The sequence below is a fragment of the Scatophagus argus genome, chromosome 19, assembly GCF_020382885.2.
Source record: "Scatophagus argus isolate fScaArg1 chromosome 19, fScaArg1.pri, whole genome shotgun sequence".
NCBI classification, from domain to species: Eukaryota; Metazoa; Chordata; class Actinopteri; family Scatophagidae; genus Scatophagus; species Scatophagus argus.
The window spans coordinates 13,931,355-13,947,673 of NC_058511.1; the positions used below are offsets into that span (position 1 = coordinate 13,931,355).

Sequence of the window (16,319 nt, forward strand, 5' to 3'; positions counted from 1 at the left end):
CAACTGGCTGACTGTACTCATGGCAGTCTTTACTGGCAGAGACCATTATATCCCATTTGAGCTAAATGTCTGCCAGTTGCTTTAGATAGTAATGCTTCCTACAGCGTGGTATACAACAAAAGACCTTTGAGCAGAGCAGCATCGCTTGGAGAAATGTTTCAGTAATTGCTGTACATTATGTTGCACAGTGGGTTATTCCACATGTTTTATGCAGAATGTGTTTAACTGAAGATATTTCTGAACCAAGTATGGTTTTCCTGACACTAATGGAAGGGTCTGCCTTAGTAGGGAATGTTAAACAAAAGGTACAGAATGAGAGTTAATGAAATGTAGCAAAAGGCTGGTATAATGAAGTTTATAAGAACAACAAAAGGAAATGGAGCTGGCTTATTCTCACAGCATTTTCATTTGCTTTTAAGAAAAAAGGATTTGAAAACTGCACACAAGGCTACAATACTTGTTAAGTGGACATGTTAGTGTTGTCGGCAGCTCTGGTAAGTGTTATACTTGTAAAACTGAACCTGCAGTCTGTCAGCTACCAAAGCATGCGGGGTCCAGAAAGGAAGTGGGGGGAGGGCTTTTTTTTTTTGGCCAAACAAATGGCTGCAACAAATGTAATACAACTTCCTGTGGAAACAAATACACAGAAAGAGCAATCACTCAAGAAGAAAAGGCACCAAGTATTCAAGTTCTCAGACCCAAACTCTGAACATCATTCAATGGAGAAAAACAAGCAAGAGAGAGAAAGAAAAAAAGTGAATGTGTCTTCTGCTTCCATTTGCTCTGGTCTTTTGGACAGGAAATAGTTTAAAGGAGCTCTGTGGTCTCTGGAGCAGCAGCATTAAGAATCAGGCATTTTCTTTACGAACCCCTCAAGAGATTTACTATCGAAAACCAATTAAGTCTCTGGCGTGCTTGTGGGCTTGGAAGGGATCGTTGGAGGGATTGAAAAAGGTCACCCGTCTCTTTATGTCTCGGCATTGGAAAGGTCCCTTAAACACACACTCACTCACACACACACACACACTTACTCACACATTTACACATGCAGCCACAAAAAATGGTCACACAAGCACAATCCACTGATCTCACCTATGTGATTAATGGTGTCAGGAGCTGGCTAGTGTGAACAAGGTGGCCATCAACAGAATTCCCAAGAATTGCTCTCTCATTCATCCTCCATGATCTATTCACCATATATCTTTTATATGAGTAGATGGATGTTAATAGTATGGTAGCAAAACTGGAGGAGATATTGATCATCCCAATTAAGTCCATACAAATGAGAGAGGAAAGGGGAGAAACTCTCTTCTTCCCGCAGGCTTGTCTGGATGTTTATTTAACTATGCAATCACAGAGTATTTTCAGAATGAGATATCTACAGCTTCAAATGATCAATGAGCATTAACGTTGCTTCATTAGTGCTGCTTCATTAGCATTAGGGATCATTAGCAAAGTAAGGCAGATTATGGTTTTCAATTAAAGTGAACCATTTGACACGTTTGATTCCAAAACCATCATCTTTTAAAAGGTAGATTAATTTCTCCAAAAATGTTTCAAAGAAATTAACAAGAAGATGGTTCTGAAGCTGTGCCAGAGAAGATTTATATTTCCCATTCCACCTAATAGCATACATTTTAAGAATTGCAGGACAGCAAGCTAAGCGTCAGTGATTGATTAAATGGCAGATGCTGCAATAGACTGTGTTTCAGCAAAGTTTGATACTTAATGAAACAGAATCAAGTGTTCAGTCAAGTAGAAAAAACAGTTTTCTACTCTTTTCCCTCAGTCACCCTGTGAATCACAGGTCTGGAACAGCTAACAGATTTCAGCAAATGTTGCTCCAATTACTGTAGTTAAACAAACTCCCCAGACTAGAGAAACATATGCTTTTCAACCAAAGCAGACTGACAGCGAAGCAAATGGAAGAGATATGAAGAAAGAGAAGAGGTGTGAATGTTTCTAGATGAGAGGAGACTTAATTAGTAGTTGATGAGATGGTTCATATGCTCTCCTATCAAGCAGGAAGGTACCGTGTGTCAGAGAGTCTTTCCTGCCCTTGTTAACTCTATGTTCCTCCTCTCTTCCTTATGGTTTCCATGGTAACAAACCCCATCAGACTGGTCATAACCTCTCAAGTTTCACCTCTGGGCAGTGGTGTGTGGCATGTGTGTTTTTTGCATATGTGTGGCGGGCACTTTAAGTATCAGTTGAAAGTTAATTCCTTTGCTTGGTACTTTCAGCTAGTATTGATACACAGGAGATAATTACGTTGATATACAAAGGTTGTCTGAGATATTGAAGCCACTACAAAGATTCCTAACTGCAATATCATTCTAAACGTAAAACCATCAATCCTTAGAATCTATAACTTATCAACGGTTTGCCTCTGAATTAAACAAAATAAAGGTGCAAGGCCAGTCTCCTCAATGTAGTCAAACATCAGCAAAGTAACGACTGGGATCCCAACCTGATGGCTGGAAAAGAGCAACTGGTTCAATATATTGACACTGGCACACTGCTTGTCCCACATGGAAGAACAGCTAAATGGAGACTGAGATCGGTCGATAGTAGGACTGCTATGAGCCACTGATTTAAAGCAAGTTACCTGTCAGTGGCAGGCTTAACGAGTTACCCTTAGTAATCATGGCTGCTATGCTCTACACCAGAGATTCTGGTAGTGCTTCCACGGTCAACGGTGGGCATGTGGGAAAAATGTGGAGTATTACAAGTACACATTATGATTTGATTTAACGGATTGATTATGGATACACGGTTGAAATAGCTAAAAGTAGTGGATAGAGGTGCACATAGGCTTTAAGTGTGGGCTGACCATCCCCTGTCCTGTAGCCACTAAAATGAAAGACAAACTGGTGTCTGTGTTGACACTGATTTCTTTTTCAGCAACTAAAATGCTGACTTTCTGCTGGCAGCAGCTCTGCTCCCCAGTCTGAGAGCTCTCGTCTCGACTGGTTCTTATTTGATCAGCTCCACTTCCACTGGGACGACCTTTGCAGGGTTAACAAAATGTCACATTTGATTTCACTGTGGGCATCAAGTGACTTGGAGACATGTGCCAAGTTCCACTGGAATAGACTGACATCTGCACAGAGACTAAGGACAGATTTATCATGAGCCAGCAGTCCAGTGATCCATTTGTTTCAACACTGATGATTTTCAGCGCTTTTGTTGTTTTGGGACTTCAAGCTGCTGGCTGCTTAGTTGTGAAATACCTTAAAATTTTTCCTTGCAGTGATATCGGACTCCCACCACTTTTGTCACTTTGTAGATGGCTTTGGGTTATTTCAGGTCTTGTGTTTAGCTAATTTATTTGTAACACTGTAACACTGTAACACTTTTGTCTTCCTCTCCTGTTGCTGTGTGTCTGAATTGCCTTGCAATTTAATGAGACCTTGCGATTGCATCTAACCAGTGGTCTCCTCTTTGAATTTCTTTGATGCAGCACACAGAGTTGACTTAAGTAAATTTAATAATAGGGAAAACTTGGATACTATTGTTTTTATTATTGGATAATACGGCTTGTTTGTGAGGCTCAGGGTGAAAAATGATTCTTATCTGTTTTGCTGATCCATAAAGCAGACATCCAAACTCATATCCCTTGTTCTCTCTTTTGTTCTTTGCTCTGCCAAGCTAATACAAAGAAAAATTCTGGAAAGAGCTGTCTTTTCCTGAACTGACTGTTTAAGACATTCCAGCTGGGGTTTGCTCAACTTTACCTGCACAGGTGCACCATTGTTCTCCTTCTGGCCTTTTCACCAAGATAGTCATCTCTGCACACAGTTGGGTAACTCTCCCCCTGCCCTGACACAGGCCACTCTGTTCCTTGTTACAGTCTTTATTTCATCTGTTCATTCATTCAGCCTTCTTTTTGTCATTCATCTTGGCTCAGCAGCTCTGTCTCATGTTAGAAGGGAACAGGAGACAGCCTCTGAGGTAGTCCAAAGAGAGAACGAGAATCACCTTCGATTTCTCCAAGAGCGGTAATGAGATGGCCTGCTTCACACCAAGGGAATTCTTCTGTATGAATGGATCACAAAAGTAATTGGCTGAGGAATCAAACCCAAACCCATCAGGGTCCGTTATGCTAACCTTTTCTTTGCTTCAGTTTTTTTTTTTTTTTAAACTGCCCCTTTCTTATTGGCTACTGCTGCCATCCCATTGATACATGACAGTGATCAATAGAGATGACAAATGGGGCCGCAGTTTATTTTATGAAAATCAATGAGTCCATATATCTGTTTACTTTAATCACCGCTTTCTGCAAGCTGCTATTTGCCCTATGGTTACGGAACGGCAGTGAGGAGCAATGGTACAGGTATAAAATCTCCTATTCACTTATTGCCTGTGACTGAATTGACTGTCTGAGATGGTCAGACTGACTAAAGCATCTTTCACACATATCCTGCTTCCTTGAAATGTTCCTGATATTAATTTGGACGAGCTGTATGTAAGAACGAAAATGTCGACATCGGTTGGTCTGGACCCTGCCAGCTCCTGACGGTTGGACATGTGCAAATAGAGCAGGTTACAATGGGGGAATTTACAGCATGGGAGTGAGAGTGTTGATGACACTGATGATGTTGATGATGTATAGATTGAAGCTGCTTCATACTCTTACATATTGCTTGCTTGCATAAATAAATAAAAATACACAGGTAGAATACACATGTAGAACTGATATCAATGCACAGTCGCCATTACAGATGAGTCCTCCTCCTGCAGGCTCTATCCAGTTGTGCCGTCTCCCTTAACCAGTATTTCCAGTACGTTGAGAACACATCTGAGACAGTCTCCTGTTGAGTGGCTACATATGTGAAAGGGCAACCCTGAACCGCAGTTCATAAGGCTTAAGAGGAGGGAATTAAACATGGGAGGAGAAGATACAAGCTGAGGTAAAGTGATGGCATGTTTATTTCAGTAACCGCCATACCACAAAGTGCTGTGAGTATGGTGGCGTATGTGCTTGAGTGTTGTGTGTAAGTGTGCGTGAACCATGTCTAAAATGGGAGTGTGTGGGAGTTCTCTCCCTAGACCCTGTCAACTGACAGACACTTCCATGCCTCTGTGCACTAAAACGTTTCAGAGCAGAGACCACTGGGGAGGAAGGACAAGCCACAGTTATATTCATTCACATGTACCACCAACAAATCTCTTCCTTTTTTCATTGAGTTAAATGTGCTGCATGTGTTTATTCTACTCCACCCCATGGGCTTTCCATGGGGCGAGATCCTCACTCTTCCACGACAAGCAAATATAAAGTGTGTGTATATATGTGGCTTCAGGGCTGTTGAAAGGCACTGTCTCCTTTATATGCCAAGCAGTCCATTAATCATGAATGAAAATAATCATTAGTTCTACACAATCCATCTGAAAAGCACTGACAGCTGGCGTCAATGTCCAGACAGATTTATAGTTGTGTTTATTTTAACTTTGATTTTTCTTTGTTAGCTAGCAATTTAATTCAAAATTTTGCCAATTTTAGCTTGTGTTTTAATGAAAGTATTTTGGACAAAATATCAAAAGCAGCGTCATACGAGACTAAAAACTAGCATAGGTATAAAAGAAAAACAACAAGGATACAAGACATACAAGAAAAGTTACTGAAAACAAAACATTGATCCCGGTCCATTTTTCTAGCTTTTGAATAATACATATAGGTAAGTCTGTCTAAACACTGCAGTAAAAAATAAATGGGTAGTTAAATTTAAGGCATCAATGATCATCAATCATTTGGTCTATAAAATATCTGATTATGAATATCTGAGTATTCAGTTATCACACAAGACAAAGGCAATAAAAAGAGGCTGGGTGCTGAATCCAGTGATACAGTACGCCTTCAGTCTCTTCTTCTCACGCACTTCTTACACACACATAAACACACACACACACACACACACACACACACACACACACGCACACACTCTTTCTTTTTGTCTCCCAGCCTCTCTAACAAAGGCCTTCAGAGAGACTCATTATCTTTGATTGTCCTCCTAAAATTTCCCTTTACATTCAGCTGCTCATCTCTCAAACCATCAGCGCTCATTTGCACAACTGTCACTCTTAAGGGTTTGATCATTAGTACACCGCAAAACACTAATGGTCTCAAGTCCACTATTTCAACACACTGCCATGTGACCCTAATTTACAGCCAATCAGTGAGAGCACGATGTGCTGCCAACATCCATCTGACTAAATTTTATAGGTTAGCACTGCCTGAATGTCAGCTGCTAAGCAGGGATCAAACATTATTTTTTCATTGACTACAGTGTGAGACCAGGGTTATTTCCATATATTATTATGTTTACTCTCTTGGCTGTAGGTAAAATGTTTTTTTTCCAACCCAAGCTTAAGTAGCATCATTACATCACTGAATCATTCTGACCTAGTACAGGTATTATCATACTCCACATACACAACTGTGCACACAAATCACCAGCTCAGTGATAAGCTGATAGACTGCTCAAATGGACATGCTATAAATGTTGGACATCACAATGTACAATATGTTAACTCATCAAAGCTGTTCTTAGGTTATATTTAGGAAGAAATTTGTATTCCTTCTATGGGAATCTTTCTTTCTTTCTTTCTTTAAGCTGTAATGCAAACCAGAATCAAAGCCTCTGGTAAAAGCTTCACATATCAGCAAGAGTTGTTTCTCCTGACTGTCGTCGTTTTGTCACAAATTCAGACACTTAAATTGACACTATACAGTATACATTACAGTACACTGTCACTGACCTCATGCTACCTAATGTTTCCATGCTTTCTCAGCTGTTCATCTTGTCAGGCTGGAGTGTAGTCGTGTCCAGGGTCAGACAAAAGGCCTTGCCCACTCTTACATCAATAGCTTTGAAGGGCTGTGATTGTTGGAGCCGGAGCACACACTGTGACCCCATCCTTCATCAATATACACCAGGCTGCACAGATGATAGAAATAAACACTGCCACAGCAAGAGCCAAGAGCCTCATGTTCCTCAAAAACCTGCTCTAGAAAGGACATACACAAAAAAGCCTTCGTCACTTCTACTAAGTATTTTAGAAAATGTTAATGTTCATTTCATGTCATATTTGTTTTAGCTTAAGTGTCACAATATTAGTGGCGTGGCATCAAAAACTGTTTTCAATGTGCACTCATCTCAGGATCCATGTCTGTTCCTGATTTGTAACCAAGTTTGGTAAAGGAAAAAAAAAAAAAAACAAGAAAAAAGAATTTGGTAAGGCACTGCTCCAAATTTCCAAAAATAAACGCCAGAACACTGATACTATATGCCCTGTTTTATGTTTACATTTTTAAACTATGTAATCACTACTTCTAACACAGTCATAACACAGCTGCTTTGAAGATGCATTGGATAAAGGCAGAGCTAAACCCTACAGTAGCTTGCTGCGTACTCGGAGGAACTGTTTAGTACTAACTGTGGGAGATGGAGCTTTAGCCTACTTTGTTGGCCAGTGGTGATAATGGCCTACTGGCCTCTCCCAGATCTTGTTACACGGCTGGGACACACAAGCTGCTCTGTATTTAGCAGCAGTCCTCGCTGCAGAGAGCTCAGACTGTAACAGAGCTGGCGGCCACTTCCTCTCACCTCACAATAAAAGTCAGAAGGAACAAAAATCTCTGGAGGAAATGAACACTGGAGCTTTCACCTTACTGCTGAATTCAGTACATTCATTCATATATTTATTCATCAAGACAACAAAGAGCAAAGATAGCCAAAAGAATGAAGTGTTGCCATCGATGCACTCCAACTAGAGTAAACAGTCTATTATCATTTGGTATTTTGTCTCTTGTGAGTGATTTCCATGTCTCTCTACTGACTAGTAGTGGCTGCATGAGTTCATATGGTCCACCTTTATAAACTATCCTCTTCGACAAGACTCCAGAAATCAATTTGTTCCCTTATCAGCCAACTGTGATTACTTTACGAGTGTAATTTTATTTTGGAGCAAGCATGCCCATTACCACAACCAAAAAATCCATTTTGAGTACAGCTCCTCTGCCTGTGTGTGATAATGCGAGAGTCTATACAGTCATCTGCCACACCCAGTCAGACGGCAGTACCTCAAGTCTTGTTTAACACACACACAGCACAAACTCAAGCACACAGCAGACTCAAACTGGAGTAAGATAAGGATATCTAAATTATCAGACCACATTCTCTCCCTGCATTCTGCATTGCCACACTGTGACAGCAGCTGTGCTTTATGTCTTACTCTAACTCCAAAACAATGGCGAGGTATAGCAGACTAAATCATTAAGGTTTGCCACTTTCAAAACATATATTACAAGCCTGAATTACGCAGGAGAACAAGCAGGACATTTCACAGACGGATACAGTATACGTTCAGCTGTCAAAGAGACGGAGAGAAAAGCATGTAATTTTGTTTGTCAGACACCTACTGTAAGCAGCACGGTGAGATGCTGATTACGTTTTCCTCTTGCCAGTTCTGCTAAGAAAGAACAACTCAGAAAGCAGAGGGACGGCCTTACAGTTTGCCCGGCACAATGAATGACGAACATCTGATCACAGTTATGTAGAATGTAGTTGTATGGTCAAGTGCATACGAGAGATCGCAGGAGTGACTGGCTTTAGCTGTTTGGTTGGTGCTGAGGACAGGACAGGAACATGCTGTGCAGGAACAAGGTAATCTGCTGATCAAATAAAAACACAATATGAACGGATGGTTTGGAACAGTGGGGCCTGATCTGGTGCTTTAACACAGTAAAACAATAAATATACTCAAAAGAGCATGAAGTGATGTCAGTCTAGCCTCAGTCCTCTGATTTGCTTTATCCACAATTAATATTTTCCACAACTGTACAGAATGTATGAATAAATGAATACATACATTTCAAACAGATAATTCAATTAGGTCAACAATTTGTCATGTTTATGATGGCTTTTTGCTTCCGCTGAAGTGACTTTGGAAATGAGAACTGTGAAGGGCCATTTTACATATAAACTAGAAACAGGCCCTAAATAATAATAAATAAAAATGTGTTAATGTGGCTATCACACATCAGTGGAAGGCCAACATTCACGAAATGTTAGGTTGCTCTGGACGGAATAATATCTCAATTACATGTCTCTTCACAGATCAGCTCTATACTTATTAGATTTGTGAAACCTTGTCAAGTAACTACAATTTTATCATATTTAAGAATATAAGGTAAAGAGGGATGTCACTGTTTCCTTCTTTTTACAATAATGTGATTTTCAAGAAGCAATATTGGCATTTTGACACTAAAAATTTAAGATGGGCAAAATACTCAAGGTACAAAATGTAAAACAAAAATAGCTGATACGGATCCACGTCTTTGATAACCACAAAAGCATGTAAAAAATCATACAGATTTAAAATGCTTGTATTGGCCTTACGTCCTCTGTTCTCTGTGCTGAATATGGAGAATACTTTGGCTATTTGTGGTTATATGAAGTGGATGATTATTAGTGCTGTGCTTAGCCCACCAGACCCAAGGGTCTAAGGGCGTGTGTGATTTATTTCTGGAGCCGCCCGTCAAACAAAAGGTTGGCTCTTGTCATTCTGACAAGCGGCCAATCTAATCAGTCTGAATGATGACAGGGTAGACTCTTTCTAATTAACATCATCATCCTGAGCATGGACAAACAAAGGACACTGCTTTTGCAGTGCTTTATACCACTCAGTGTGTACGCAATGTCCAAATCATAGTCAATGTTCCTCCCTATCAGATCTAGGTATTTGTGTTTTTTTGTGTGTGTGTGTCTGTGTGTGTCTGTCTTCACGGTGAAAATGTATGAATCACAGCTGAGTAGATGGAGCCCGTGGGCAGAGCAGCATAAGTTAGAGGGCAGACGAGCCGCCCGCACAGCGCGACGAGCCGATGAACACAGCAGCGTGCTCCACATCTTAATGACATTCAGACAGAAATTTTGATGCTGCCCGAAGACAACGTGAAGTCACTTGAGCTGTAGTAGACACAAGAGCTCAAAAGAGGTGAGCCAAACCAGCCTTTCCATCTGGAGCCCATTCCAAGCCAGTCTGTTCAGAGCAATTGTATCTGAGTTTGACAATATTCATCCGAGACACAGGATTCTTAAGTAGTACAATGAAAGCACTTCTGAGGCTTTTTACAGACATGTCACCACAAGCCCAACATCTTATCTCATCTTGGTAAATGTGTTGGTTTCCTGCAATTTGCATGAATGAATGAATTCTGTTGAGGAAGCTCTTGAGTGAAAGCAACATGAGCTTTGAAGGGTAGACAGCATATAACGCTAAAATCAAGAGATGCCAACAACAAGGCGGAAGAAATATGAAAAATAGGAGTTTATGTGCAGTGGGATTTGAAAAAGAATTCCCCTCTCCATGCACTTCACCTTCCTTCTTCCCTCTCAGGTACTTCGATGCACCCCTGGAGTGAGAGCTCTGACACAGTGCTGAGGTACTGATCATTTTCAAGAATTTTTGTGGTTGATTCAAATCTGTTTTTAATGTCACTTTGCATCAACAGTCATTATAGTTTATTTTTAAACACATATGCTGTATGGTAGTCACACTATAAATAAACATAAATGAATGTACTATGGCTTATGTCTCAAGCGTGTCAGGGTTCTGCCTGACCAATATCATCAGTTTCAGCAAGGTTTTTGTCTGACTGGAAAAAAATATTGTGTGCATCTTTTGTACATTTCTTTCAAGGTGAAGTTAACAGCCTGGTGATGCTTGCAGAAAAAAAAAAGATTCTTAAGAAGTGTGAAGGAGAAATCCTTGAGAAGCTATGAAAAGTGCTGTCCACTTACAGCAACTGCTGTCTGGTGTTATCTGTTTTTCTTGACCTCACATCATCTCTGTGTCCTTCGGCCCTTCCTCTCATCCCTTCTTTTGCCTTCAGCAGATCTTTTTTTAAAAAAAACAGCTCCCCTTGCTTTCTCTTCTCTTCTCTCTGCTTTACTTCCTCTCATCCCCAGTCTCTTCATCACTCCTCTTCTCCCTCTCTCCTTTCCTCCCTTCCTCTCCTCATCTCATCAACTCCTCAGACAATGTGTCTCACCGGTGCTCCCATTACAGTGCCCAGGGTGCATCACCGCTCCATCTCCCAGTAATGGATTTCCAATGCTTCGACCATCTTACCTGTCACGTGGTCGTGTCTCCTCCCTGGGCAGGATCACTCTGTAAGCTGTTTAGAAATGCATGAATCCTCTCTGTGTTATTGTACTCATTCCGTCATTACTCACTCCCCAGACAGAGCAGCAGTGTGCGACCCCCACTCGCTTCTCTTGCTGTACTGAGCCAAAGCAATGAAGACTGCCGCTGCTATCTAACAGCAGCTCATCACAAGATTGACTAGACCCAAAAGATATATGAAATTGAGTCACTATAGGGGGATATGTAATAATAAAGTGGATAAGAATACAGGTTATTGTTCTACTCATCGCATGGTAGGTGGGAAATTAACTGAGAGAACTGAATTTGGCTTTTAATCACACCAGAAAAAGCCAAATTCCTTGACAGTTACAGAATGCCAGATTAAAAAATGCGCGTACAAATTCTTCTTTCATCGCTCACAATCAACAGCATTTTAATTAGCTGTGAAATTGCAATTTGGATACCTTGAACTTGCGTGCTTTCCTGGGAAACCATCCATACAATGTTAGTATGAGGGTTTGAATTTAAATCATGTTTGTCCTTGCTGAGTGTCATTTGATCTTCGCTTCCCTGCCTCTGTCTTCATATCACTATCTAAAAACTTTACTAAATATGTGCAGAAGAGTTGTGGACAGCATCCATAAAGTCATACACTTAGTTACACTGAAGTTCATATCAAAAGTTATGCATAAATATGAAGTACTGATGGTCATAGAATAGACATCTCCAACTACACCTACAATATAGACAACTGCACCCATGTCTGCATGTACAAGTCTCATGGTTCATTGTCAATCATTTCAACCATCTGAACCATTTTCATTTTCATCTATAGCAGATATCTTGGCTGGGTGGATACAGACAGACAGTCTGAATCACGGTTGGGCTCACACCCACTCATGGCTTTCATTTCTGTGCAAAAATAAACACAAACCATTACAAAGCGTATCATCACCTAAAAAATACCCTTCTCTGTCCTTTCAGTACATTTCTCATTGTGTTCCCAGAGGCTCAACAGATAAAAACAAGGACGATACTGAAACTAATGTTCTTGATACAACAGGTTATATTGTATTGTGTTATAGACAATAAACAACCAGAACACATCTGAATAAATATGTTTTCATATATCTAAGCAAACTCAAATTAGTTTATTGTGGCCTTACCTTTGGTGTTTTTGTGCACTTTCCATTTCGGGCATCTTTTATATACGCTATATCCAGTAGGTCTGTATCCTGCATAGAAGAAAAAAGCACAGCCAAATCAGTGTCAATGTCAACCAATTCAAAGGCTTCAGAGAGAGTTTTGGACACAAAGAGCTTCTGTGCCCATGGGTGCTGTTTGGGATCCAAGGTGAAGGGGAACATTTCAGTGACCCTTTCTGCTTCCAAACCTGCCACCTGTGGCTGAAAGCCTTCAGTGTTTGTGTTTCAAAAAGCATAAGTGTTTAAGGACACACATTAGCCTCAATACCGGATGCCATGTGGGAGTCATTCAGTGCAGACAAATGCAAGCCTAGTGACACTTAGCACTGTGAAAGTGTCATTGCAGTGTTGTGCACAAAATTAGTACAAATGTGTAAAGTTACCATGTTGACTGATGATCTTGATAAATTCACCTCGCATGCACAAACATTCAAAATAGGTTTTCGAGAATGTCCTCATGAAACCAGATACCGGACTGGTGGGACATGACAGAAACAAAAGGAAAAGGTGCAGATTGCGTTCCATGACAGAAAATATCCTCGGTCGCAGCACAACACAGGAGTCACTGCTGGCAAGCAAAACCAACACTCCTTGGATGCAAAACACCCTACACATACACAATGTTCTGCCTGGCACAGAAGTCAGCTGTGCGTGCGGTAGTCAACTGGAAACGAGACGAAACATGGAACCCTATTGAAGACAGCCTTGAAAACATTATGAATATCAACACAATGATTTAACCATCACACTATTGTGATACAGAGGTGATCTGGGATAAAACAAGAGTGTCTAATTAACGGAAACCATGAAGCAGTGTGTGTAGGCAAAGCTTCTAATGATGCAGATAATAATTTCAGATTACAACCATCTGAAATTGGCATTCAGCCTCCCCTGCAGCACGAAAGCCAACCTGGGATTCCAGTGTATGAGTCGGCACACACCACAGATAGGCACCCATCTACTCATCCGTCTGTCCATCCACCAATCCACTGACCAAATGTTTCACGCTTATTTGCAATCCTATGATCCTCTAGACAGCCAGTAATGAATTAAGCAGCAAAAATAAACAAACTGCAGTTGCACACGGGGCCCCTGCACCCTCTCTTCAGCCACCACATGCCTTTATTAGTCGGGATTATCGTTCTCTTCATCTCTCTGAGAGAGAGCCAGGACATGAGGTGGAAAATTAACCAGAGTGAACTGTGTGTCCACTCAGCATTATCTGGGGAGACAAGGAGCAACGGAGGCTTGACTCAATCTTTCCTTAAATCAGCACTTCTTGCCGTCATATACAAAAGCATTATTAGAAAGCAGCAAACCATGGGTCAGCAGAGGTCTTAAAAACTGTTGACACTTTTCTACAGTAGATGCACTACCATTATCTGTCTCCATATGAGAGATGGAAATTAAAGCACTCGATTCTACTGTATGGCTGTAAACCACAAGGACAAGTTATTCTTTTTTTTCTGCAGTGCATAGCATCAATTAGACTGCTTGCACAGAGAGAGCCTCTGAGTCAAAGGTTAACGCCTACATCGCGTCTGCAAATGCCTGCCTTTGAAGTCTCTTTAGAGAGGTGGAGTTCTGCATGGGGGCTTGGTGGAACAGCGGGGCTTCAGGAAGCAGCTCGCTGATGTGGTCCGTTTTTGTGCCCTCCAGCCCGGCACAGTTAACACAACTCTATGCTGGACCAGCATCATTGGTTAAGCGTTAACCTATAGAGCCTGCTCATTAAGGGTAAAGCAAACGATCTGTATGGGTGACAAGCTGCTCACACAGTATGCAACTGATATTTTACATGTGTAGCCATTAACATCCAAAGAACTATATCAGCATTTTTTTACACTTTGCAGAGGCTTGCTCATTGTGCGGATGTAAATAAAAGTTGATGTCCGTGACATTTTATGAGTATTGACTTAGCTTTATAATTGCAGACGCTGCAGAGTTAGTTAATTAAAGTATTTTTTTCTGTGTAGCAGGCCAGCCATAACTTCTCTCATTTATTTCCTCTGACATATGCTCTTTATCTGTTCATTTCCATCATCTCCCTTTATCTATCACGCTGCCTCTCGCTCTGTCTTTCCCTACTCCTATTTCTCTTCTTCTCTCTCTCTGGGCTTTTCTGTGTGCATCAAAACAGCGAGCAGGGATCCAAAGTCTATTGGGATCCATGGCACGTCCAGGAAGCAAGCAGGGCCACAGGAGAGAAACTACACAAATTAATGAACATGCATAACATGCACTGGCCCTGGGCTTTGCTTTCTGTTTGTCTAGGTCTGCCGTTGAGCCGCTGTTCACGCAACAGCAGCAACATGCTGTTTTCCTTTTAAAATTAAAGCCATTCCTTTTCCAAATGGCAAATAAGGAGGGTGGTGTTCATATGAAACTTTGTTGGATATTCATCATTGATCTGTGAGTTATTTTGTTGTCAAATATGTACTTGCTTCAGGCACTTTGTACATCTAATATATTGCACAGTTCTTTTGCTAGACCACTCTTTGTTATCCTCTTTAATTTGAAAGAACACTGAGGTCAATAGTGTATGAAATGTGATATACAGAACTTGACTGGGGGCTATCCGGGAAAAAAAATCAGATACAAGGTGCTTTGAATAACACAGTCTTTATAGAGTATCTAGAATGGAGCTTTCAGAGTCTGGTCAGGTTGGTTGGTTTTTCATAAGAAAGAGTCCTGGTGCCCTTTGAAGCAACACTCTCTCACAGCTTTAGTAGCCCAAGCAGAGGAAGGATGTGCTGATGTGAGAAAAAAAAAGTGAGAGAATGTTAAGGAAACATGGAATGGACGTTGGAGACGGAGAAAAGGATAAGTGCAAGTGGGGACACTGAAAGCCACAGGTTAGCTTGCTCATTTACCAACAGAGTGCTTGACAGCCTCTAGGTTCAAAATGGATGTGCACTCCACAGGGCTCAGAGCCTCTGCTGAGCAACGGAGACAAGGAGCAAAGAAAGTGAGGGCAAGAAGGAGGGAGAGGTGAATACGCACAGAGCCAGTGAAAGGGGAGATGTGTGAGACAGGGCTGTTTTGTCTATTGTACCAGTGGCCAGCACATTAACACTTTCATTTGCAAAGGAAAGTGCAATATTAGCAATGTTTAGCAGTACAAGAGTTCTTTTTCTCTTTTCCTTTTTTAAATCTGAATGATAAAAAGCTAACAAGAATTTAACAATTCATTCCACAGTGTCATTTTTCATCCACAACCCTCAATGTCTATATCAGGTTGCTGGCTGGTCAGTTGTGCTTTGCGTACAGCAGTGCTGAGAGGCAAAACACACACAGACTGCACTGCTAAAACAAGTCAGGGTGGCCCCTAACCCCTTCATGCCATCTCCTGGACCGAAATAAGCTCAGTATGTATCCCAGGACGCTCTGGACTCTACACAACTTAGAGTGCAGCCAAAGGAAAAGAGAAAATAGATGAAAGAGAGCTACATGAAACTATTGCACAACAAATGAATTTTCTGTGCATAAGAGTTTTTCACTGACTCAGGGTCAGAGGATTCTAGGCATGGATGTTTCCCCCTCATCACAAACAGAGCTAGCACTTAAGTGGAACAAAACACACTAAAGCCACACAGGTGCTGTGCCTGTGCCTGTAAGTGGCTCTCCAGCGACACTCGGCTGCCAGGGAACATGTCCTGTTGCAAGGGGAAATGCTGTGTGGAGAGCTGTGCTTGAACCTGGTTGAGAGTCACATCCACTCTGTTGCTCTACTCATGTGTTTCTATAGAGCGACTCTAACAGGCCCATACCAATCCTCACCTGAAGTGGCTGACAAATAGTCAAACAAAAGAGAAGAGAGGAAAGGAGGAAAATGACTTTGTGGACCTTTTGTGTACACAGTTCCGCACGTATGCATGTGTGCCGACTTTGCACTGTGAGCTGCTTTCTGTCCTGCCGGTAATCTAAGATACTCACAGGAGGTCCTGCTGTTTTAAATCATTC

At 41.3% G+C, this 16,319-nt stretch overlaps 1 protein-coding gene across 4 annotated transcripts in view; it reads right to left on the bottom strand.

The window, feature by feature from the left end:
* Positions 1-16,319, bottom strand: part of LOC124051017 (1-phosphatidylinositol 4,5-bisphosphate phosphodiesterase beta-1) — a 97,182-nt gene that overhangs the window by 55,282 nt on the left and 25,581 nt on the right. For all 4 annotated transcript variants that reach the window (XR_006841728.1, XM_046374032.1, XM_046374031.1 and 1 more), the window contains exon 3: positions 12,318-12,386. Coding sequence is in view for 2 of the 4 variants with exons in the window: in XM_046374031.1 (XP_046229987.1) it covers positions 12,318-12,386 (69 nt within the window). In the remaining 2 variants the exon portion in view is untranslated. The remainder of the gene's footprint in view (positions 1-12,317; positions 12,387-16,319) is intronic.